Below are 27,267 nucleotides of genomic sequence, written 5' to 3'. Positions count from 1 at the left end.
AATTTACGGTGAAATTTTTAACAATGGCATGAATTGGACACAATACAATAACAACATAAAAACAAACAAAGAATTAACCGGCAGGGAAGTATAGCATTCAATTAGCAGACACATGGGTCAGAGCTTGTGCGGTGAATTTTTTGCGTGACATGTAAAAAGGATATATGGAAGGAGGGAGCGAATTTAGAAGGGAGGAGAGGCGATATAAGGGTGAGCGCTTGGTCAGGGAGATTCTGGGAATAACAGGCAGGTGGAGTAGGGAGAGAAAGCAGGTGGAACGAGCCGGTATTCTAAAATTCAAGAGAGAGAGGAGCTCAGGGAAGTCAAAAGTCGAGTTCAAGATATTGTGTGGAAAGTTGAAGTCCGTTTTAAGTCTGAGATTCTGCAGATTAGACAAGGGAAGAGAAGACAATACAGCATCAGAGGACACATTGTGTAAGTGAGGGACTCTATGCCTAACTATTTTGGCAAAGAAGTGGGGGATGCAATCAAGGGATTTTAGGTTAGCAGGGGCTGACATGGACCAAATTGGGGAGCTATACAAAACTATGGGAAGGACAATCGTTGAGAAATAGGCGTGGAGTGCAATTGGATCCTTAATTTCCGTGAAGCGGTAAAGGAACTTCCTTATGGAACTTGCCCAATCAAGACTTTTACTAAGCATCAGTACATATCTGTCAGAATCTATCACAGAACCTTGCCTTTTACATTAGGGTAATACTTCACGTCTAGACTCATTTGGTTCCCAACCATTCAAAGCAAGTCCTATACTTCGTAATTGACATCATAGGGGCTCATAAAATCCCTAGGTGTTAATGCAGTTTATTCTTCCAATGATTTGGAGTAAGCCAGACAATATGTTACCTCTTGTGCTGCCTGCAGTGAATTATTGTATTTGTATTAGAACAGAATGCACATTTTTGTTACTATACACTCTCATGAATTACAACGTATCATCCGCAGTATTTGTTATCCATATTAAACGCCACTAAATGTTTTCCGCACACAACTTAACCAACGCAATGCAACCGGTGAAAATAGCTATCACGGCATCAGGGTCTTAGTGGTGTGCAGATGATGGGGGAGGGGCGGCACAAATAATAGGGTAGTTTCCTTCATCAAAGAAAACGAAAGACATTGATTGCGATTCGTTACCCACCATTAGTGTGTATTCATAATACACAAATTATTTGGTTTTTGAAATACCGGTTTAGACGAATGGCAATGGTCAATTTTTATCCTCATTTGAAAAGGGCCAGATTGGCGCCCATGCGATGCCACTCCACGTGACGTCACAGGGACCTAGTTTCTATACGAGAAGATAGGAGTTATATGTCGTCTGAGATTACCAATGCATGCATGAGGCGCAGAGCTCAGGGAAACATGTATTAACAATCACTTATTAAAACTGGCTAAGGTCGGAAAGTTTTCCTCGTTTGATAAGTTATTAATAATCCTTATTTAAGCCAAGCGCTACCAGCCAGCAGGGTACTAGGCTAGCCGCTAGCAGCCTGCGTCGTATCAGCGCTAAGCCTCGCCTCAAGGTCACCTCGCAGGGCGGGAGGGGGAACCAGAAATGCGTCACGCGGAGAGACTTCCCGATATTCATACTTAAGCGTCGCGTTTTCGCGTGCTTGAAAATTTTCACTTTTCATTTAATCGCGAAAAATAGATATCGTCATTTAAAAATCTAAAAGCGTGAAATGCGTACTCCAGGAGTAATAATCTTTCGATTTAGGTAATAAAAAAATAATAGGAAACCACCCTATTGGAAATCACGGATGATCCAAAATTTCACTTTAATTTCTCGCTACTTTCATCATTTACGTTAGTCAATCAGTCTATTGTTATGTAGGCATGTTTTATGATATTTTTTATTTTTTTCCAGTTTTTTATTTTTCATTAAGAACTTTCTTTTCCCATCTGCGATCTTTTTTAGCAGCGATAACATGATTAACAGCGGTGAGTCAATAAATAACTCCCACGACTGACATGGCCTTGGATTTCATTTTGTTGAGGTGCGGAAAAAAAGTTAGTTTGGGGTCGGAAGTAACACCCAGGTCATAGATGGCGGAATCTATCGGAACAATTTCATTAAAAATAGTATATTCATTAGGATTGACTGTGCATTTTAAAGGAAAAGGTATGTATGTATTTCGATTTTCTTGTATTAATTTTGAGTTGCCACTGAAGGCACCAGGCCTCGAAGGAATGAAGGGAAGAAGGCAAAGACTGAGAGTCCGTAGTATTCTCAACTCTTTTTAATATTTTGCAGTCGTCTGCAAAGAGGAGAATTCCGCATTCGTTAGAAAGTGCACAGCTCGTAATATTGTCAATGAAGAGGGAAAGGGAAGCGTCGCATTGAAAAAGTATTAACACGTTGCGTACGGATGGCGAGAATTCTCGTCATTTTTTTTCCCGAACGTTCCGGATGGATGACGAAGATTCTCATCATTTAGGAGTGTCAACCTAAAAAATTTTAAAGCGTACAATACATTTTCATTAGGACGTTTTCAGTTGTTATTCGTTATTCATAATGAATTGATGCATCATAATGTTTGATTGGGTAAAGTTATATTCTAAAAATTAGCTTTTTAACCATGTTTAAACCAAAGGCATTACGCCCTAATAGGCACATATTTCCAATCTCAACACCTCCACCCAGAATTCCCAGTTCCTAGGAATTTAAATACCCCAGTACGCAACGTGTTAAAAGGCTCTTGCCAGCTGGACTATAGATGCATTAGGTAGGAAAAATTTGCACCACACTCTGTCATGAGAAAACAATTGACAAAGTTCGCGATGGCCCAACTTCATCAATCCGCAACACACCGTCACTGGCACACGCAATCGACCTTAACCTTTTGTCATGTGCAATATTAGAATTGCTGAGTTCAGGCGCAATGTGCCTAACAGGCTGAGCCGTGCATGCTGGCTCGAGGTGGGCCTGGGCGGGCGACTGGTGGCAAACAAGCTCGTGCCTGGACGATGGCAGTAGAGCCAGCTTGCTCCCCCCCCCCCCCCCCCACCGACAATTTGGGGGGGCTTATATAAAGCCTTCCCGAGGACGAGAGGCCACTGTTTTTTCCAGATCTTGACTTGTGCCGGTCGTTGTAGCGCGGCCCTGCTGTCGCCCAGTCATCCCCGCCGCCTGGTGTGAACCTTTCCCCTCCTTAACCGCCCCTCTTTTTCGTACCACCTACACCACCACTACCACGGTCACTTACTTTTTGTTGTAATTACATTATCAAACACTCGCCAGAGGGTGGCGAGGTTTATTTGATTTCACCCGTGTAGTTTCCTTTTTTACCCCCTTCCCAGTTATTCTCCGTGAGGTGACCTCCTGGTTCAAGGCACAGATGTGAAAATACATTATTAACTCTTGGCACAGCTCAGTGGTACACCTTTTAGGTTTAAAGCACCATTATCAGTGTATTGGAACACTTACATGTATTCTTTCATGCTATTTATAGAGCCTGTTACAATAATTACATCATACGACCTCGTACCGATCCAGCAAGGCCTACCACACACGTTCAGTTTGGCCTCACTGTAATGGACTGTTCAGTCCTGGACTGACTGACAGGACTGACAGTGTGTGGCGATTCCTTGACGTGGATCGTCGGCAGGATGGGAATCCAATGAGGTCCGGCCTCAGGGCCAAGCGACTTCGAGGCCGGGCCTCATTGTTTTTCCATCCGGCCGCCGTCCGGTCGACAATCCACGCCATTTTAGAAATGAATGCAGTTCTAACCTGCGCAATTCTGTGCCCCGTGTAAAACAGCCTTAATATCGAGTAGTTCTTAATTCATTGTGCTGCTACGAGTTTCTATGACAAAGCCTTTGCTTACTTCAATATATGATCACACAGGTGAATTAACTTTAATTATGATTGTCACTATCTTAAGTCTGGTTATAGCCAGATTTAATGTGTCTCATTGTGAAGTATTGTATTTTTAGGTGTAATTTTATTACTGTAAGAGTGTCAAGTGCAGTGTACATTCATTGTTAAATTTTTAATGGTCTATATATTCTTACTTTAAATTGAGTGAACATATATTTTTTTATCTTATATATTTTATTTGCATTTAGATTGACTTAACATTTTTTGTAAAGGATTTATCCTGTTGATCTTAATAAATAAATAAAATAATTTACGAGTTGCTCTGCAACAAATTCCTGTGACAGAGACTATAAAATCATTTCGGGCTTGATTTTGTGGAAGTTTGCTGTATCCATGATAAAAACACAAATGGTAATTTCCACACTATTTAATTCACCACTCCATGACCGACCGTGGTCTCAACACTTAGTGTCATTTTCAAGGTCTCCTTAAAAATGACACTAAGTGTTGAAACCATGGTTGGTCGTTGAGTGATGAATTAAATAGTGTGGAAATTACCATTAGAATAGAATAGATTTCTTTGCCCAAAAGATACAATACAAAAGATAGACCAAAGTAAGTACATAGGGCACGTCATGGAAAATATATATACATAACTACAATCTAATGTTTAGATGCAAGATAGTCATTTACAGAGTAAAAACATTTATCAAGAAGATAAGAGCTAACTTGTTTTTTGAACACCAAAAATCTTTTTTCCTTTTTTTATATTTAGTGGCAGATTATTATACAACTTTACACACATTTCACGGGGCCCTTTCAAAGTTGCACTTAGGTTTGGCATTAAAACATACACCTCATCACAATTTCTTGTCTTATATGAATGGTAAAATTTATTTGTTTTAAAATCAGTTTGGTGTTTCCTAATATACAGCACAGCATTATAAATACACACAGAATGAAAAGTTAGAATTCCCAGTCTCTGAAAAAGAGGTTTACAATGTGCCCTATAAGACTCGTTACACATGGACCTAATTAACTTTTTTTGAATTAAGAATATACTCTTTGCTCTAGAGGAATTTCCCCAGAGTATGACGCCATTAGAGGGAATAGAAGATATCGTACGTAGTACAGAGATTTGAGCACATTTAGGCTGACAGTTTGCTTCAAAACAGATACAAGATAAAACACTGAGTTCAACTTTTTGGACAATTTTGTGACATGTGTATCCCACTTCAGGTGCTGATCCTCATGAATTCCTAGGAATTTTAACTCCTCTACCGCATTGAAGCAATTATTTATAAAAAGCTGGGAGTGATTCACATGTCTGTTGCTCTTAGCTGAAAAGAGTTGTGTTTTTATTCACAGATTTACCTTAACATTATTTTCTTTACGATTCATTTCTGCATTGTAAAATTTTTTGTTTCTACTGAATATTGCATTGAGGTGTATTTCTGCTTCTCGAATATACATGTGTATAATACTGACGTTACAAGTTATGTTTTGCCATACTCATAACGCATACACTAGTGAAAACAAATATCGGAAGTGCAAAAAAATATGCAATGTATATCATCAATGAATACATTCCGTTTGTACAAGAATAACTGCATCTCAAGCATACAAATGCTTCTGTAGTACTCATAAATGTATCCTTTCCCAATGTTATAGCATAATTTGTGTGTACAGCAGTATAAAAATATATCTGCTATGCGATATCACATCGAATTATCCATTATAAAGAAGAAATTTCGATGCATTTTGCTGAATCAATTTCTTTTGTTTGATGGTTTTACAAATTTTCTGCGCTGAGGATGAGTCGGATGCAGTGTTGTCAAGCTTAGCCTAGCGGGTTGAACAGAAAGCACTACCGAGTATCGGCTGCCGAACTGGCTAGTAGCATACTAAGTTAGTAGCTCCTAGTGGCTCACTCGAAAGAATCTATGAATACCATGTCTTAGTAGGCGACTTAAAGGTCTTAGTAGCCGACTAAGTTAGTCGCCGACTAAGTTAGTCGCCCCACTAGCGTATTTTAGCGGAAATCTGTGAATACAGCCTACGGATCTACGAATAGTACGTGTTGAAACCATGGTTGGTCGTTGAGTGATGAATTAAATAGTGTGGAAATTACCATTTGTGTTTTAATCATGGAGGCAGAGACCATGTTTACTTAAATGCATGATCAAACGGGTGAATATGTTTAATTGTATTTATGACCGTCGTTGTCCAGGTGAGAAGCCGTACCGGTGCAAGTTCTGCAACAAGCCGTTTGCTTCCCACTCGGGCCTGAGCGTCCACGTGCGCATCCACACGGGACACAAGCCGCACGTCTGCAACGTTTGCGGCAAGCGCTTCACGCAGAGCGGCACGGCCAAGGAGCACGCAAAGATCCACTTGGAGGAGCGCCAGCACAAGTGCGAGCAGTGCGGAAAGGCGTTTGCGCAGAAGCGCACGTACCTGAACCACGTCAAGTCGCACGAGAGGGACACGCCCGTCAAATGCGGGGTTTGCGGGACCATGCTCGCCTCGATGGCCAACTGGCGCAAGCACCACGCCCTCGTCCACCTCGAGCGACGACCCTACAAGTGCGACGTGTGCGAGAAGGAGTTCGCCTCGAGCTGGTCGTTCCGATCTCACTACAGGTACGTGACCGTGTGGTTCACTGCCCTGTAATGGTCATAACCATGGTAAAATAACCTATATAAATTCTATCACTAAACAAGTTAAAATGATATAAACTTTCCAAAATAGTCTTTTTGGGATTCTTTCATTTCATAATACCAGGTGTTTATAAATGAATATCGTGGTTTTAATGCTTTATAATGTTTATTACATTACACTTACAGTTATATATTATGTGTCAAATGAAAGATCAACTCAATTTTTTTTTTTTTCAACAATGCGCATGTACGTGATATGTTTCCGCCATGATCCGCTAGAGAGTGGTGGTAGCAAAGAAGGCGACTACTGAACAGAAAGCGTTGTGTGCTTTACAGTTTGCAAAGACTGAATTTGATTTGTAATCAATTGGTCGGGAGTAACGGAAGGTTGTTGATGACTGAGGTAATGACGGACTAGTCCGTAGGAGTGGGGGGAGGGGAAGGATGTAGGAGTGGGGGGAGGGGAAGAATTATAGGTGGAGATGCGTGAAAATCGCAAATGCGACGAGCACAAATAAATGCGACATAGATGCGATGACTGGACTTTTATGTTATTTTTATGCAAATTTATGATATTTTTATGCAACGCAATGACTGGACTTTTACGATATTTTTACACAAATTTATGATATTTTTACGCAATGCGATGACTGGACTTTGGTGATATTTTTACGCAAATTTCCCTTTTCGACGGTTAAATTCGTACATTTTGTGCCGAGCGGAGTTTAAATGCCCTGCCGACACTCACTGCTTAAAGCATGTGAGCGACTGGCCAGCTGCCAGTTGGCTGGGACCCTAATGTGGCCACGAACTGCAAGTGGGCGCGGGCAAGCTACACCTTCGCCACTCAATATGTCTTATTCCTGAATTTATTATTGCTTTACAACATAGTTATTTAAAATATTGTATATTTTGTCATATAACTGTGTTTCATTTTATCGTCATCTACTTCATTGTGAAAATACAAAAATAGACACTACAAAATGTGATAAACTGTTATTGAAAGTGCGATAAAGTAAAAATGAAAGTGTGATTTTCACGTATCTCTAGTCATAACCATGGTCCTTACATACCGGTTGCTAATATCCCGACATATTCAGGCTCGGGATTGTTGCCTGAGATTCCGCTTTCACCCCTTCCACCCCTCAAACACAACTCTGGGCACAGTGCGCTGCCACTAGGGGAAATATGGTACTAACTGCGCTGTCGAAAGCATATACCGCCGCCGACAGCGCAGTTAGTTCCATATTTCCCCAAGTGATAGCGCGACTGTGAGAGGTAGTTAGGCAGTCTCAGGGGTGTCTCCTTGGTATGATAAGTGGAGGTTTTATGAGATAAAGAGGTTCACTACAAGGAGGTTCGCCATTAAATTTACATGCGGTCCTCGACTTTCGTACACTCGACTTTCGTACAATTCGCACTTTCGTACGTTCAAAATTGACACCAATTACTTGACTTTGGTACGCTAAACTCGGACTTTCGGACGTTGGTCTGTAATTTTTTAAAATTCCCGCAATGTTTATTGCGCATCCCAACATTCAATTGTTTCAAATGGCAATATATGCGAACAATACGAACGTATATAATGAAGGGAATTGTTGGTAGCTGACTCTAATCTAGGTGATTTATTTGGGAGAGAGACTGCCTGCAATAGGCTCCTTTATCAAGAGAAGAAGAAAGCCTTCATTGGAGATATTTTTCAAAAGAAGTTGACTAGACATCATCGCAAATAGCTTTCAATAAAACTAGTAAGACCTTCTTTCTAATTGTGTTTTTTCGTTTGAGTGCTGTTTAATTCATGTGCACCTTCAGCAACGATATTGCGCGAAATATCACCCGAATTCCGTTTGTCTTTTTGAATAACGTGCGAAATATACGCGATCACAAATGTCACCTACCGAATGTCGAATTTTGGTGTAAAAATTAAATGGTATCCAGAGTGCGGGTTCAACAACTACATTTTGTTATGATTCTTGATATGTCTTTTCATTTATAGTGGACGTAATAAGTGGAACGTCAACTTCAACGCCAAGAGGAAGTTTTACTCGATAGCCAACGGAGTTCTTGTTTTTTTAACTTTTATTTGCATTTTCTGCGTATTTTCGAATGAAATTAGATGATTTGAGGAGTTTTATTGACATATTATTAAAATTAAGTCAATTGAAATGAATTCCGTGAAAAAAAAGGTTGTTGTACGTATATTCCGCTCTTTTGGAACGTAACCCCTAATTAGTATGGAAGTCAATGGTTCGACTTTCGTACATTCGACTTTCGTACAAGTTTTCGGGAACGCATTGTGTACGAAAGTCGGGGACCGCCTGTACATGTAAATCAGACGGTGCCGTTGGGGTGGTATGAAGTATGGAGGTTTATGATGTAAAGAGGTTCCGTTCCCTACATAGAGGTTTTACTGTAGTTAAAAGAAGAATCTTTATTAATTTTTTTATGAAAACTTTGCTAAACCTTTAACTGTGCCATGCCAAAGTACACTCGGGTCATTTTCCCACAATCGTACAAAATTATGTCCATAGACTGCAATATAAATCAACCAATCCTGGTAAAGCAAAAATATAGTGGCATATTATCTTGTGTACTCTTTTACTAATTTTAGTTGCAAAATAGCAAAGAAAAAACATTATACAGTGAAACCTCGATATAACGACACCCCACGGTGCACTAATAAACACTCGCTATATCGAATTGTCGCTTTACCGGAGGTGGAGCAAATAATAGACAACATACCTGTTGCGAACAGATATACAGGAACAGGAGTGGTGCTGCGACAGATAAACATCTATCCGATAAACGTAAGCATAAATCCAGACGAAAGGCGATGTTTTTTTGCATCACTAAATTTCCTTACTCAAATAACGACCAATTATTCTAACAATTTATAAGCGCCGCACTGAATAAAAATCATGCAAAGCATTGTTTCGTCAATCATTATATTTATTGAACGACAGTTTACCGCATAAATTTGAGGCTGAGCACTCCATTAACTTCATTTCTAACAGATCGCTAGCAATTACAGAGGTTAAGGAGTCTTGATGAAAGTCTTCCGGCGGTGAAACCCTCGCTATGGCGAGAGCCAACACCGAAAGGGTCTCGTAAAAACGAATTTTTTAACACTCTTATTACAGGGTCAATTGACGGTGTATCGGCTATCTCTCGTAATAGCGGGGGTGTCGTTATAGCCGGTACTCGCTTTAACGAGGTTCCACTGTATTCCCCAAATTTAATGTCCACTGACTATTCGTTATATCCGTGGACAGTTCCTCATAGATTTTCGAAGAGGTGTTTATTGATTAACAACCTTTACTAAATAATTAAATATAAAATCTATCATTAAGCAAGTTACAATGATGTAAACACTCTGAAATAGTCTTTTTGGGATACTTTTATTTCACAATACCAGTTGTTTATAAATGAATATCGAGGTTTTAACACTATATAATGTATATTACATTACACTTACAGTTATATATTATATGTCAAATGAAAGAGCAACTCAATTTTTTTTATTTTAGCAACAATGTATGTGTGAAATGTTTTCAATGCGATCCGCTAGAAAGCGGTAGTAGCAAAGATGGCAACTAGTGAACAGAAAGCATTTTGTGTTTTACAGTTTTCAAAGACTGAATCTGTGCAACGTGCGTTCCGCATTAAATTCGGTTTCGATCCTCTAAGTGACAATAACATCCGTAGATGGTATCATCAGTTTGAAGATACAGGCTGCCTTTGTAAAGGGAAGAGCACGGGACGACCAAGAGTTAGCGAAGAGACTGTTGAGCGAGTGAGATAGTCGCTCACTCGTAGCCCAAAGAAATCAGTTTGGAAGGCCAGTCATGAATTAGAAATTCTTGTGTCGACTGCTTGGAAAGTTTTAAGGAAACGCTTACAACTACGTCCTTACTGGTTACAGTTATTACAGGCTCTAAAGCCTACAGACCACGAATTACCTGCCATGGAAATGTTGTTTCATGACAACGATGATTTTCTGGATCATGTTGTCTTCAGTGATGAATCGACCTTTCACTTCAGTGGACATGCAAACACTCATGTCCGTATCTGTAGTTACTGGGCAACACACTTTGCACAGCAACTACAGATTCAGTCTTTGCAAACTGTAAAATACAAAACGCTTTCTTTTCACTAGTTGCCGTTTGCTACTACCGCTTCCTAGTGGATCGCGGCGGAAACATTTCACGTACATGTGTATTGCTGTTAAAAAACAAAACTGTTTGCGTTGCTCTTTCATTTGATAAAAAATTTTTTAACTGTTAAGTACAAATGCAATAACTATTATAAAGCGTTAAAACCCCAATATTCATTTATAAACAACCTATATTTATTATGAAATAAAAAAACATTTTCCCTATCCAAAAAAGCAATGTCCGTGGACACACAGGAAAAAGGGGGAATCATTCATAAGAGATGATGGCAGCCCTGAACAACCAGTGCGTAGAGAAAGATATTGCCAGCTATATCGGATTGTTTGAGTTTAAACTTGATTTAGTGAATGTTTTAACGCTGGAAGAAAAATTTTGGTTCAGTTTTTCGAAAGAGCCAAGATCATCAATGATGTCTGTGGACAGGTAAAAATTAGTAAAAGTAAAATCTTTTACTAATTAGTAATTACAATTGAGATGTCTTTGGCAGCAATAAAATGCAAGTTCAAGGTTGTAAGGACACGCAGTGGGCTGAAATCGAAAAAAGCTGGCCAAAAATCAAAATATCGACTTTTTCATTTCGAACCGGGAATACTATATTTTACAGTTATGACTAGAGTCCTCCTTCCAACGTGGGTTCTCCACATCCCGTAGTTGTATCTTTTCCCACTGTCTCCATTCTGTACGCCCATTCCCACCCCCTCCCTCAAAGATGTCAAATCCTCCCCTAACTTTCTCAAGAGTAGAAAAGGGATTTTCACATGTTCTGAAGTGTCTTGCACCAGATGATGGCTCAGTGAGCCGAAACTCGTTGTACGCATTAAAAATTCTCATGGAAAAGTGCTACTATCTTTTATTTATTTAAATATGTCTAATAATCTGAAACGTTGGCTAACAACTTTTTTGCATTGCAAATATATGACCTATACTCCCAAGAATGATTTTATCTTTAATTATTGTTTCTTTTCGTTTCAGGATGCACAGCGGAGAGAAGCCGTACGAGTGCAAAGTTTGTCTCATGAGATTCGCCAACCCATCCAGTTACAAGTTGCACCTGCGCAAGCACTAGCAACCTGCGGCACGCTCCTCGGGAATGGAGTTTTTGCGATGCCTTCACAGACTGTTTTGGTGCATAACCGGACGCATTATCCCGGAACGGGAAGCTGCGATTATTGTTCCCAGATGCGCCCAAACGTGCGGGGGGGGGGGGTGAAGGCTGCCTTTTTGTACAAATTGATGTAATTGTTTTGTCTCCCAGTTGCGTGATTGTATATAGCGTTGGATTGTGTGGATCAGAGAATGGTGTTCTATCGAACAAGGTGGACACACACGCCTACGGATTTGCTAGAAACTGAAGGAATATAATCATGAATGATATGTAATGGATTGTCAGCAAAAATGATAAATATACTAGGAAAAATCGTGTTACTGTAATAGTGGAGTTGTGATTTTTTCCTGGTCCTCTTCTGCAGAAGTATGTCCTTCATATAGTGAACAATGGTTTATGGAAAAAAATCAGACATGAACCTAAATTATGCACTTAACAGCAAATTAGTTTCAAAGCTTCAGGACTTTCATGCAAAATAAGTGACACATCCATTTCTCTGATATTTCAACACATACCTCTATGACCATTGACCCCCATGATGACCTTCAGAGGTCAAAATATCAACAATTTGGATCTATGAACTGCAAAACTGTCTTGGGCAACCTTTAAAACCTATGAATCGACACGTTGGTTGTCACGATGTTTACCTCTATGACCTTTGACTTCTGTGTTAACCATTGAGGTCGATTAGTGAATAATACGGGTATTTGGACAATATCAATGACTTGGGCATCCTTAAAAACCTGTGGATAGACACCTTCGTTGGTATGCTATTCTTTTTGCCACCCCTATAACCTTGAATGTGACCTTTCTGGGTCAATGGTTGAATTTTCGTGAATAAAAGTGTTATTTTCGGTTTCCTCGTGTCCAAAAACCTAAGAATTGACATCTTGGTCAATGAAATTCAGACTTTTTTCTACCTCGATTTTTTTAACATTGAAACCCCTTAAGGCAAATTCAAAATTTTGGTTTGGACCGAGAATTGTGAGGTCAGGAGTTCTAAATTGTAAAATTTTGCTTGTACTTGACAAAACTTAGGACCTTTCCCCATAAGTATGCCAATTTTCATGAATAAATAATAATAATAATAAATTTTATTGGTCGTGATACTCGTATGTTACAAGTATAGGGCAAGTCAAATATAAATCTTAAATCATTTGTTACAATACACATACACGTATCACAACATAGTAAAATATTATACAGTGAAACCTCGATATAACGACACCCCACGGTGCACTAGTAAACACTCGCTATAGCGAATTGTCGCTTTACCGGAGGTGGAGCAAATAATAGCCAATATACCTGTTGCGAACAGATATACAGGAACAGGAGTGGTGCGGCGACAGATAAACATCTATCCGATAAACGTAAGCATAAATCCAGACGAAAGGCGATGTTTTTTTGCATCACTAAATTTCCTTACTCAAATAACGACTAACTATTCAAACAATTTATAAGCGCCGCTCTGAATAAAAATCATGCAAAGCATTGTTTCGTCAATCATTATATTTATCGAACGACAGTTTACCACATAAATTTGAGACTGAGCACTCCATTAACTTCATTTCTAACAGATCGCTAGCAGTTACAGAGGTTAAGGAGTCGTCTTCCGGCGGTGAAACCCTCGCTATGGCGAGAGCCAACGCCGAAAGGGTCTCGTAAAAACGAATTTTTTAACATGCTTATTATATATATATATTAGATATAGGTACATACGAGGTGTGTTCAAAAAATATCGCGACTTTTGTGTTTTTTCAAAAATTATTTATTTATTCATGAATATCTATTTTGCCCCCTTCAAAGTAATCCCCATGGGTCTCGTTAAAACGAATTTTTTAACACGCTCATTATAGGGTCAATTGACGGTGCATCGGCTATCTCTCGTAATAGCGGGAGTGTCGCTATAGCCCGTACTCGCTTTAACGAGGTTCCACTGTACATCAGAAACTCGTTTAGCACATATGAATTTATCTTACAATAATCAATTTCCTAGGTATTCATTTATATCATAATGACACTCGTTTATCAATAATAAATTTACTCTTTTTTTAAATTTTTCCAATTTCTCTATTGATTTTATATTTTCGGGTAGTTTATTGTAGCACTTCAGTGCCATTTTGTGTGGGCCCTCAAGGTGTAATTTTGTATGGCTTTGTGTGGTGTATTATGTGAATATGGTATTGTGTGAATATTTCTTTTACACCTTGTGTTGTAACTGTGTATATCGCAGTTCTTACAGAGAATATGATTGTGTTTTTTACAAATACAGCAAGTTGGAGTATATATAAACATGTGTGATGGGGTGCAGTCGCAGCCGCAGCCGAAATCGCGGTCGCAGCGGCGGTCGCAGTCGCTAGTGTGATACGGCCTTTACACGTGCACATAAATTTCCATGTTACGTGCTCATCATGTGCACCGATGCATACCTCTGCATCAGTTAACCAATTTTACATCTATTCATTAATCGTTCCCAATCGTTCATGGTGAGCACGTTACACGGAAATTCAAGTGTAAGTAATTATATACGTCCTCTAATTCGTGTGGTAAGGCACAATTCGGAGTTTCGTTTAAAATCCATAAATTGATATTGAATTTTAAAAATCGCGAAATAACTAAATGAAACGAATGGGGATAAAATGTAACAGTGATTTCGAAAATCAGAAGAGAGAAAAAAACATTGTCAACATTGGGACTCGAATCCACCTACTAGAGGTTAAAGGACAAACGCCCTAGACCGCACCGCCACGGCCATAGTTAAGAAAAAGTTCTTACTCAAGGGATCTCATGCTGTGCGAAATCTTTACATGCGAGTATCTCTCGAACCCGGGCCTATGTGGAAGAAAGCCGTGATCATTTTTCTATCTTCCCTATATAGTTTCAGAAAATAACAACCGCATCCAGATCCCGAACATCGCTTTGGCGACGTCTCCTTGTAAGCAAAACCACTTGTCTGTTTCTACACACTTTTATTTAAACCGACCATGGTTTCGGCAACTCGTGCCATCATCAAGGTATGTATAAGGGAATGTTTGTCCGTGACAGTGTGCATTGTTTTTCTGAAGCTCTTGTCGAGTGTTTGGGCATGAGAAGAGCTGCTCCTGGGAGGCAACCAAAGGCACCTTTTTCGACCACCTCTTACTCCTACAGCCAAGGTAACAATCCTCCATCCCTGTTTCTAACCTCGCCTTTTCCCCCGAGTCTGTTAGTTGGTTTCCTGGCTACCACAGTTCAGAAAGGTTATTTTTTTTTGTAAATTGACTGTTTCTTGTGTTATTAAATTATTTGATACTCGCGTTCAACCGTGCCTTTTTATTTTTTTTCTGTGCTTTACACTCCTCTGTATAACCGCGGGCCGCAAAGTACTTTTCAAATATTTATAAAAGCACATTACATATAAGGCTGATGTGCAATGCCCCCTATGATGCACCATGTCTTCCACTTTTTAAAAAACTGTGCATCCTGCCACTTTCATGCATATAGTATATCAATGTCATTAGTATGATTGTAAAAAATAACATTCTTCAGTACCCATCAAATGACCTCTACCACGGCCACAACACTAGAACTTGTAAAGACATTGATCAAAACTTTGTCAGGACTCATAATACTGCCATAGGTCCTAAACTTATGGGCCTGAAGATTTTTAATGGGTTGCGTACCGGGGTATTTACCTATATTCCTAGGAATGCCAATTCTGTGTGGAGGTGTTGACATTGGAAATATGCCTTTGGTTTAAACATGGTTGAAAAGCTAAATGTTTAGAATTTAACTTTACCCAATCAGACGTTATGATCAGGGTTGATAAAAATCATGATTTTTTTTCCAAAAAAAATCATATTTGTTGATTTTTTAAATTTAAATCGGATTTTATTGATTTAAATGAGATTTTTATGAATCTCCATTCATCAAAAATTCAGTTATTTGCAAAACTAACTATTTGGGTTACATATTGCAGAATGATCATTTGCAGAAACAATAAGAGGCAACTTACTCTAAACTTAATACAACATTTAGTCAATCAGGGGCAGAGAACTATGGAAATGCCAATGGTATCAAATTAAAAATTACGCCAGCATGATATAAAATTGCCATTGGAAGTATCAAATGTGCTATATTATGCGGTTCTAAAGCATATGAAGTTTAGAAAAATTCTGTAATTGCAACTTTGTATGGTGCCTACGCTTAGAAGTCAAATCAGAAAACAATTTTTTTTCAACGGATACACTAGTATTCTAACCAAAGCCATTTTTTTTTTTTTTTTCATGTTACATGCATTCCTACAGTATCAATTCTATTTAAGAGCCATTGTGCTGATAAATGTCGATTCATTGTATTAATTAAGAAATAAAAATCAAAATTATGTACTTACAGCTTCCTTTTCTTGACTCTTTAAAAATCAAACATATAGATCACATTATGATTTAAATCACCTGATTTTTTTAAACAAAAATCAAGTGATTTAAATCAATCAACCCTGGTTATGATGCATCAATTCATTATGAATAACGAGCAACAACTGAAAACGTACTGACGAATACGTATTCTACGCTATAAAATTGTCTCCTCTGAAAAATTGCATCTGAGAAAATACCAAGGTCAACTTTCCATATTTGAAGTTTTGAGCAGGGCCTACCTATATTTTCTGAAAATTCCAAGTGGATAGTTTAACTTCTAATCTGAAAATAATTCGAATGAAAAAAAGAATGTGTAATGTTTGCGAATCGGTTAATGACATCTAAAGCGGTTGGACATCCTGCAGGATAGGCACACCACTTGACGCTCGCGAATGGAAACAAACATAAGTCTGAGGATACTACACTTCAATAATAGGGTAGTTTCCTTCATCAAAGAAAACGAAATGCATTGATTGTGTTTCGTAACCCACCAGTAGTGTATTCATAATATACAAATTATTTGGTTTTAAAAATTCCAGTTTAGACGAATGGCAATGGTCAATTTTATCCTCAATTGAAAAAGGCCAGCTTGGCGCCTGTGCGATACCACTCAACGTGACATCACAGGGACCTAGTTTCTATACGAGTAGAGAGGAGTTTTACATCGCCTGACATTACCAATGCATGCATGAGACACACAGAGCTCAGGGAAACATCTCTTAATAATCACCCATTAAAAATACCTAAGTTCGAAAAGTTTCCTTTGCTTGATAGGGTAATAATAATCCTTATTTTGGCCAAGCGCTACCACCAAGCTGGGTACTCTGATACCTGCTAGCATCCTGCGTCGTATCAGCGCTCATAGCCTTGCGCGAATCGCGAAAAATAGATATCGTCATTCGAAAATCTAAGAGCGTGAAATGCGTATTCCAGGAGTAATAATCTTTCGATTTAGGCAATAAAAAAATAATAGGAAACCACACTATTATGACTGCTTCCTTAATGATGCAATTGATAACAATGGGCCAAAAGGAGAACCCTTCTTACTGGCGACACGGTGGGGGAATCGAAAGAACCGTCATAGGCCCCATAAGGGTATAATAGGGTGGATCGCAAAAATCGATTTTTTTCTCAAATCCATCTGGCCCAGTGAAAAAAAGTTGTGGGACCGATCATAAATAAGGCCTGAAAAATTTGAGACCTCTAGGTGAACCCCTGACCCTCGCTCAACCACTGACCTCTCGACTTTTTTCTGGCTGACACACCTCCCGCTCACCCTGGCAGGTATGCCACACCCCCAGGCATCCGTAAGTATTAGTTGCGCCTAAAACCCCCCCTAGCCTTAATTCCAAGCTGTGCATTTGGCTAGGAGGACACTCATCTTTTTTATAATATAAATTTGAAAACGGTAGAAGTTAAAAAAGGATGCATTGTGAGACCACTTGTCCCTTATTTGGCGCCTAATCGGTGTGAAAGTAATCAATGTTACCAACTTCTAGAGAAGTGATGAAATATTTTTAGATTAGATGAAATGTTTTTAGATTAGATCCTACGGTCTCTGAAGAGGCCTGTCGAGTGGCTATAAAAGTGCGAACTATGGTGAACAGGGCCGGATTTACCCAAAGTTACGCAATAGGGTAGTTTCCTTTATCAAAGAAAACAAAAGGCATTGATTGCGATTCTTTACCCACCATTAGTGTATTCATAATATGCAAATTATTTGGTTTTAGAAATCCCAGTTTAGACGAATGGCAATGGTCAATTTTAACCGCATTTGAAAATGGCCAGATTGGCGTCCATGCGATTCCACTCCACGTGACGTCACAGGGACCTAGTTTCTATACTAGTAGTCGGGAGTTTTACATCGTCAGAGATTACCAATGCATGCATCAGGCACACAGAGCTCAGGGAAACATGTCTTAATAATCACTTATTAATACTGGCAAAGGTCGGAAAGCTTTCCTCGTTTGATAAGGTACATATTAATAATCCTTATTGAAGCCAAGCGCTACCAGCTAGCATGGTACTCTCCCACCTGCTAGCATCCTGCGTCGTATCAGTGCTCATAGCCTCGCCCCAATGTCACCTCAGTTGCGGCAGCGGGTACCAGAACGACGTCACACGGGAGTGTCCCCGGCATTCATACTTTTCGCGAGCTTGAAATTTTTCACTTCTCATTTAATCGCGAAAAATAGATATCGTCATTTAAAAATCTAAAAGCGTGAAATACGTACTCCAAGAGTAATAATATTTCGATTTAGGCAATTAAAAAAATAATAGGATACCACCCTATTCACACTAAGATCAACCGAGTGCCAGTTAGGCTTGCTAGGGGGATTTACAGATTTTTTCAATTCAGAAAATGTCCTCCATTTTGGAAATAATGATTATATGCATAGTAAATCTGATAAAAGCCATTCAAAACTTCTCAAATTTTCTGTCAGTGGCACCGGGGTAACGTCCCCTACTGCTACTCTAGGGGTCGTGGGCTTGAATCCCGCCTGGGTGGATTTATCACCTGCACCCATGGCATGGATTTATGAGAAATTGTTAAACAAGTAAATAGTAAGAAAGGACTAAATAGTCCTAAATTTGCTTGAAATAAAGAATACAAATGCAGAACGGGAATATCCTCTAATTTCATCTCAGTGGACTGCAGAGAAAATCAAAAGTAAACATTGCCTCGGAAAAAAAATTATGAAAAGAGTTTTGTTGGTAATGCAAAAATTGCTTGAATAAATTAGATCCACAAAAAAATACACAAATTGTCGTTATTTTTCAAGTGTCCTATTTTTTTCCCCTTAACACGTTGCGTGCGGATGGCGAGAATTCTTGTCATTTTTTTTTCGAAAGTTCCGGACGGATGACGAAGATTCTCGTCATTTAGGCGCGTCAACCTAAACACTTTTAAAGCGTACAATACGTATTCGTTAGTACGTTTTCAGTCGTTGTTCGTTATTCATAAAGAATTGATGCATCAGAACGTTTTATTCAGTAAAGTTATATTCTAAACATTAGCTTTTTAACCATGTTTAAACCAAAGGCATATTTCCAGTGTCAATACCTCCACCCAAGATCGGCATTCCTAGGAATTTAAATACCCCGGTACACAACGTGTTAATCAGCCTTTTTCATTGGCGATGAAACCTTTCCCCAATGATGGCCCAAACGCCTGTGCTACATAAGGGTCCTGTCCTCTTTTTCACCTCTTGGCATCATGCCACTCCACACAGAGAGGATAATACGGTGGTTTCCTATTATTATTTAATTGCCAAAATCGAAAGATTGTTACTCCTGGAGTGCGCATTTCACGTTTTAAGATTTTGAATAGACGCATTGAGGCAGGCTTTTAAATTGATAAAACTGTGTGTCCCAGAACCATCAAGAAATATAATCCTCTGTTATCGTATAAATCCAGGCAGAACAGTGCATGTATATGAGGGAAAAATTAATTGCTGTAGTAGCTTTATGAAAAATTTATTTTTTCAAGCAATAGCCTCAAATATTACATCACTTTACAAACATACGCTTAAATGTAAATTATGAACTCAGCAAAAATAATTAAAATAAATTGTTTACCCGGTCAATGCCAAACTGTTGCATTAATCACGACAACAGGGTAGTTACTTTCATCAAAGAAAACGAAAGGCATTGATTGCGATTTGTTACCCACCATTAGTGTATTCAAAATGTACAAATTATTTGGTTTTAGAAATCTCAGTTTAGACGAATGTTAATGGTCAACTTTAACCACATTTGTAAAGGCCAGATTGGCGCCCATGCGATGCCACTCCACGTGACGTCACAGGGACCCAGATGCTATACGAGTAGGTAGGAGTTTTACATTGTCTGAGATTACTAATGCATGTATGAGGCACAGAGCTCAGGGAAACATCTCCTAATAATCACTTATTAAAATTGCCAATGGCTGGAAAGTTTCCTTCGTTTGATAAGGTATTAATAATCCTTGAGGAGGACTTTACAGTCGAATACCGTACTACTGAGCAGTAGACAGCAGGAATTTAAAAGGACTGCTGCTGTACTTAATGTACCCGTATTGTAAATAAGATAGCAGTATTGCAATTACTGTTCTACTAACTTACATTCCCCATAGATGAGTAGCATGTCTACATTCACTGTGTTTGTGTAGTACATTGTACTCACACAGCTCTTCAACGGACGATGGTTGGTGTGCATTTTACTATGTTTTCATTGGTTCACCGTCAACGTCAGCAATTGGAGTAGTTCCAATAACCCTGTACATACCTGCACTAATCACTAGAGTGTCAGTCATTTTTAATAACTCCAGTGTTTATGTTAATGCTCCACTGTGCTACATTTTTGAATAAGTCTTTAGGAGAGTAAATGAATTGCCGAATAAAAAATATAGGGTGCCATTTAAAAAATACGTACTGCTGTTCGTATCTTTGTTTATAACAAAGATGCAAGGAAGGCAATCGTGCTGGTTAATTATCCCCTCATGGCTAATGAACATTTGCTTGACACATTTTTGAATTTGCATCTGGACAAAAAGTTATTTCGGGTGGTCACGATAAATGGGACACCGTGTATATTTTGTAAATTTATTCTGTAAACTGGCATTAACTAAATAGGTAATCCTCATGAAAAATGGTTATTTTCCATTGATTTCTGAAAACTTCTTTTGGTTTCTTAGACCAGCGGTTCCCAAACTTTTTCTTTCTGCGACCCATTTTAGCCCATACGTTTTAGCCGCGACCCCCTAAAAATGGTTGTCTAAGTTTAAGTACATAGTTCACTTTATTATTCGCACATCTCGCGACCCCTTTCCGAACGGCCCGCGACCCCCCTGGGGGTCGCGACCCCTGTTTGGGAACCGCTGTCTTAGACTATTAAAATATTTTCTTTTGCTCTTTAAAGATGGACGTCACATCCTTTGATGTCCCTGTGGATTCTTTGGACTTCCTGTTCTCGAAGGAAAAGGATTATTCATTTCAACCTCTTGTGCTTGAGAAGCAAGGTCAGCCATGTGGATCACCGATCTCAAAAAAGGTCAGAATTGAGTTTATTAATAATATTGATAAATTTACTTCAACATTGGCAATTAATACATTTTCATGGCCAAAGTGAAGGTGGGTAAAAGATATGGTATGGTATATGGAGGAGTCGATTGACAGCTGAGGTCATTTGCACCATGAGGGAAGGGGTAGGTAAGGAAGGGTGGAGAGAAACCCGGCGTAGGCATTAGCCTGCTCTTAACGAAAGGTGCGAGGGGGACCACGGCTTAACGTCCCATCTGACGGACAGAGTGTTTTGCTTGAAATGTCCACACTCCACTTCATTCAAGCAGGAATTGGGCAGTCTATGAAAATTGTCTGCCACTACCAACCCCGGGGGAATCAAACCCAAGCCCACTGGATGGGAAGCCAACACTCTAGCCACCATACCAACCGGATCTCGATGGGTAAAATACATTCAATCCTTTGCACACGTGCGTGAGGAAAGTAGACTTATAAGCTTCCAATATTCCATTATTACAATAATATTTATTAAATGTAAATGGAATTAGGCAGTATGCACACCAAGGATGAAATTCCAAATGAAAAAATATTTGGCTTAAATTGGATGCAAGCACTGATATCCCAATTGCTGTTATGGTATTTTTCCAAATAACACACCACAGCCATCTTATTCCTTGGCAAATTTCAGGCTGGGTTATACTGAAAAAGTAGTTTGCATCCTAAGTCTTCAATATGGCACAGGAGACACACATTTTGCAATGGTTATTTCTCTGACAGTGGCTTGCAGTAAGCTCTTTCTGTGCCACAGTGTGGATGACAACATCTCGTTCGGTAAATAAAGCATGAGAAACGACGTGGAAGATGATGGCTTTGTGGTGTAATAGGTTGTATACCTCAACAGCACGGGCACATAAGGGTGAATCATTGCCAACAGATGGAACTACGTACCATCGAGAGAAGCTGAGCACCGCAGGATTGTAACTGCGTCCCACATTTCCCATAATCCACCATTCCCAACTTATCAGTTCTCAGTCCATCCCTCTTAACACATTTCCTCTTGGGATATTATGCAAGACTTACTTTTCAGAGAGCATAGTTAGCCCTGTGAATTGAAACAATGGTGCTTGGTGTGGTAGTTTGACTTGAAGGGGAAGTGGGTGTGGGATTACAAAATTGAGAGGGTCTGAATAAATGTGGAAAGTGCATTAGAAGTGGGAATAAAAGTGGAAACACTCTTAGTTGATGTGGAAAGAGATTTTGAGGTTGATGGGGTCTGGTCAAAGGAAGGATGATCGCTTGAGTCTAAAGATTGGCCATCTTTTTCTTCATCTACATGGCTTTCTGATGAATTCTGTTGCTGAAATACCCAATTGTTACAATGATTCTATTTTGTGACATTCTCAACTAAGCTACACTTGGGATCTGCTACGCTAACGTTAGTATTACCTCAAAATCAAAAATGGTTAGTGACTCCTGCAAGTCTTCATGCCCCTGTGTAGCTTTCTTCCCTGTCAGTGCTGTCACATGTTTTTAGTATGATTAAGCTCACTAAATTTAGAGGCTCCAACCCAGTCTGGCTGCCTACACGATTGTAACACGCTAATCATCGCACACATCAATTAGTGTGTTATGAGTTAACAGTACAGTGAGTCCTCGTTCTACGTCACCCCGTTTAACGTCATTTCGCGATAACATCACGAAAATTTTGAGACCGTCATTCGTTTATCGCACCTTTGCTTCGCGATAACGTCAGGTCTGGTCATGTCTTTTAAATTTCGCGCGAGAATAAATGCAAAGCAGCGGGCGTTTCAGGTTGTTCGTTTTGTGGGCGGCAATGCAGTGAGTCTAAATGAAGTGTAAAACGGTGTGTTTATTGTCAATTTCGATTACGTTTATAGCGAATTTTTTGCAAAATGAATTCTTAGGTAGGTGCGCAAATGTTAAGGGCGTAAATGTCAAGTAAAGTCAATGGTTTTCTGGAACCTGAAAAGTGATTTCTAGGAATTTTTCCTTGTAGAACTCGAAGTATTTGTCGTCACTTTTTCGCCGTGTTCTCAATAATCTTGGTTCCTGTAACTGCGACAATGTTTCAGCAATGATGATGCCCACGCGACGCTCGACCGGGACCACCATAGCGAAGCCGAAAGGCAAATGCGGGAAGATACATCTTTACAGTCTTCTTCCATGGATGTACGTCGCTGCTGGTATTGCCGTCGATGAAGACAGGGACTCGTATTTATGCCATAGTTTGGCATTCCCATCGTGAAAAATGGCCCAAATATGATACGCTAAAATTTTTTCGCGTAGGAATTGTGAGGTCTAGAAGCCGATATTCACTTTTTACATTGTTTCTTATGGGATATTATGTTTCGATTAATGTCATTTCGTTTATCGTCACATTTTTCAGGAACGGTAAGTGACATTAAACGAGGACTCACTGTACGTCAATCGATGTGGTCCCACCCAAGCCGAGATGCAGAGCACGTCAATTGATGTGCTCTGCCAGTCGGTCCGGGAGCCCTCTTTTCCGCCTCCGAACGTGACTAATATCTGCTTCCGAGTCTTCCGATCGTGTGCATTGCCTTCAGCAAGCTTCCCTCTTTTGACTCGTGTGCACCGTTTGTAAATAGCAGTATTTGAATGGAATTTATGCCGTGGAAACCTCCCTCTATTTTTCTTTCTTATTTTTACGGCCGATTTTGACTACATTAATGAAATCAGGCCCGCATTGAATGTGTTAACGTTTTCCTCCTGTCCGAGACCACCCAGCTTCTGACACCCTAGATCATAGCTAGCACAGGGTTCATGGCTAAGTCAAATGATTTTTTCATGGAGAATTTCATCTGGAGTGCGTGTAACTTTGAACTTGTTGGCAATAAAGCAGGCTGAAGAATTCCTATGATGGTATGCAGCAGGCAATTCAAACGTGGATTGAAGCATAACCTCTAAATATTTTTAAATGTTATAACAGCACTTTGTGAACGGAGGTAGTTTACATTTTATTAAACACCAAAAAGGGATGCATTTTTTTATTTCTTCATGAATTTTGTTATATAGGATAGAGGCAGCATGGCTGGGACCGTTCAGACAGAGAGAACTGGAATTAACATAGGAGAAGTAGTACTGCCGCAGGTGGAGTTTTGTTGGTGTTACGAGTGCAACGAAGAATTCATATCTTGGGAGGAGCTGCAACTTCACTCAAAGAAACATGCCAAGACTGGAACTCGAGATGGCTTTGGACAAAATGATGACTTAATACTTTCAAGTGAGGAGTGCAAGTTGTTGTCGGGAGAAGTGAGTTTGTTGAAGAATCGATTGTGCTGTGGTAAGTGCCAAAAAGAATTTACAAGTGAGAAGAAATTGGTGAGGCACGTGAAGAAATATGATTTTCAGTGTGAGCATAGGAGCTTTGTGAATTTAAACAATCAGTTGAAGAGTTTGAAGATCAAAAGGGCTGAAGATAGTGCCTTGATGGACACCCAGGGCAAAGATAGTAGTTTTCATGTTAACTCTAAATTGTGTGAAACCACACCACCACTAACCAGAGATTTATCAGACAACAGTAATGGTGTTTTGGTAAATAATAAATGTATTAATGATAATGGTGGGGAGGCGGGTGTATCAGATGTGAGCTTTAAAGTCAAGCAAAGGAAATTTCGTGAAAAACTGTCAAGTTGTGTTGGTTCTCATTCCTCTATGGTGACTTTAAATAAACAAGATCCAGCTGTTTTTGAAAATTGTGCAAAAAAGTGTGCAGAAATAGTCAGCCTTGAGACATTGAAAATGGAGGTAAATGTGTCTAAAAGAGTTATGATTTGCGATTACTGCTCTAAACCTTATTCCTTAAAGTCACAACTTAGTGAGCATATCGTTCTCTGTCATCTATCTGTGGTTTCCCACAAGTGTTCAATTTGTCACACATTTCTCCCGTCAGAGTCTGAATTGAAATTTCATGAGGCGATGCATTTCAGCAAGAGTAAATATATTTGTAGTGTATGCTATTGTAACTTCCCATCTAGGGAGAAAGTGTTAATGCACTTGAAGAATGTTCATAATATGGATAAAGGACGTACCTGTAGTGCTTGCTTTATTTGTTTTCCATCTAAATCAGAACTTGGACTTCATCAGGACTGCCACTCTTTGGATAAGAAATACTGCTGCTCAGTATGTGGAAAGAAGTCTATGAGCAAGGATTACTACAAAACCCATGTTGGTTTTTGCCTGTCTGGACAACTCTTGCATAAATGTGGTTTATGTGGTAAAGAATTTCTGAATCATAGTCATTTGAAAAACCACTTGCTCTCTCATGATCCTGAAAAGAGATTTGCATGCCATTTGTGTCCCAAGAGATACACACAGTCCAGCAAATTGTCCCTCCACGTTAGGATTTTCCACTTGAAACTCAAACCGCATGAGTGCGGTATTTGTAAAAAAAGGTTTGGTGAGAGAAGCAATCTACGCGATCACTACTCTGTCCATTCAGACCATCGGCCTTTCAAGTGCAATCATTGTGAAAAACATTTCAAGACAAAGAGAGGACTGTATCGTCACACCAATTTGATGCATTTTAAGCGTCAGTAGCAGTAACTGGGTGTCCGATTATCAGGAAAACCCTGAATATTCAGGTAATGGAGTGAGCATCCTGAAAAATAGGTTTTTATTGTGGTGAGAAAAGTATTGAAAATATTTACTTTAGCTCAATCACGATAACACTGTCATATTAGTAGCTATATAATTACGATAAAAAGTTACTTTAACAAAGTAATTAGTTGGATTGCAATTACTCTTTACTTAGTTCCTTTGTATCCCTGTGCATATTTTATTGTTATATTTAAGCATACAGGCTATTACTAACATGCAAACCTGTATTACAAATACTTTTTTATGCCAATTCATGAAATTAAAATGAAAAAATTTGATTGATGCACCTTAGTGTACATTCTTTTAAAATTTACTGGGCTAATTGAGGCGAATGTAGTTGCAACAGACTTTTGATCAACGTGGGCATAATTTAAATTCTCTCTTTTTATTACTAAAATGTGACGATTACTCAAATGTAATTATCAGGTAGGTTCTAAAGCGGTTGCTGTCCGAGGAACAAGGCCCACTTCCATTATCGAATGCTTTCAAGTATTCGAGTATTCGCGGATACAATTTGCGGAGACTCTATTTTTTATGCTTCCACATGAAAGAATAATTAGAACGTTTTATTTTGCTATGTTAGGCTTGCATAAATATATTCCATTAAAAATTCTCACCTGTAGTTGATGTTAGTGCAGCTGGAACAGACTTTTGATCAAAGTGCTTGAAATTCAAATTCTTACTATTCATAACATTTTTTTTAGGTAATTATCATTTTTAAAAATTAAATTGATGTAGTATTTGGAGGCAGAATCCATTTTTAATAGTGACAAAATCCATTTTTTGGGCATGTGATTTCCTTAAATTTTATTGATTGAAGCTTTCGCGGTTCATGATGTTTAAAAATAAGTCACATGCGGGTGTATGCTGCATGTCGTAATGGAGATAGCCCCGACGTTTCGCGACCGACTGCTGGTCACTTTTTCAAGGGAATATTGTTAGGATTGGTTTATTGCGGCCTTTTTATATATTTCAGGTGGGAGGGGTGGGCGGAGGGTGTGAGGAGTTTGGACTGGAAGATGACGAAATGTTGCGGATGACTGGGTTCCAAGTATTGCTGATTCTTAATCCGGTATCTCTTTTATAGTTGTTCTTGTTCTTCTTTATTTCTATGGCCTCGCAGATGAGTTGGGTTTAAAAATGTTTTATCCTTGCGATGAATCTTGATTTTTCGAAGTCGATCGCATGTCCGGTGGCTTCGTGCTCCGCTACGGCTGACTTTGAAGGGTAACCCAGTCGAATGGCTCGCTTGTGTTCTTCTATCCGAGTTTTGACCGTTCGTCCCGTTTCTCCTATGTATTTCTTCTCGCACGATCGGCAGGGGATTTCGTATACTCCTTCCATTTGAAGTGGAGTCCTATCCTTGGTATTTCCTAGGTGTCGTACTTGGGCGTGTGGTTGAAAAATGGCTTTAATGTCAAATTTCCAGAGGATGTTACCGATCTTAT

The 27,267-nt window shown here is 39.2% G+C and overlaps 2 protein-coding genes across 4 annotated transcripts in view; both read left to right on the top strand.

Moving 5' to 3' along the window:
- Positions 1 to 12,107, top strand: part of LOC124172639 — a 119,826-nt gene extending 107,719 nt beyond the window's left edge. For all 3 annotated transcript variants that reach the window (XM_046552085.1, XM_046552087.1, XM_046552086.1), the window contains 2 exons: positions 6,075 to 6,486; positions 11,649 to 12,107. In XM_046552085.1, the coding sequence (XP_046408041.1) occupies positions 6,075 to 6,486; positions 11,649 to 11,742 (506 nt within the window). In that variant the 3' untranslated portion in view covers positions 11,743 to 12,107. The remainder of the gene's footprint in view (positions 1 to 6,074; positions 6,487 to 11,648) is intronic.
- Positions 12,108 to 21,082: 8,975 nt separating this feature from the next.
- On the top strand, positions 21,083 to 25,840 carry LOC124172691 (oocyte zinc finger protein XlCOF7.1-like). Its single transcript, XM_046552153.1, has 2 exons — positions 21,083 to 21,209; positions 24,236 to 25,840. The coding sequence occupies exon 2, from the start codon at positions 24,248 to 24,250 to the stop codon at positions 25,757 to 25,759; it is 1,512 nt and encodes a 503-aa protein (XP_046408109.1). The 5' UTR covers positions 21,083 to 21,209; positions 24,236 to 24,247; the 3' UTR covers positions 25,760 to 25,840.
- Positions 25,841 to 27,267: the final 1,427 nt, after the last annotated feature.

Source organism: Ischnura elegans (genome assembly GCF_921293095.1).
Source record: "Ischnura elegans chromosome 13 unlocalized genomic scaffold, ioIscEleg1.1 SUPER_13_unloc_2, whole genome shotgun sequence".
In the NCBI taxonomy this organism is placed as follows: domain Eukaryota; kingdom Metazoa; phylum Arthropoda; class Insecta; order Odonata; family Coenagrionidae; genus Ischnura; species Ischnura elegans.
Note: the sequence above shows the minus strand (reverse complement) of the source record. Positions and strands in the feature narration are given on the sequence as shown.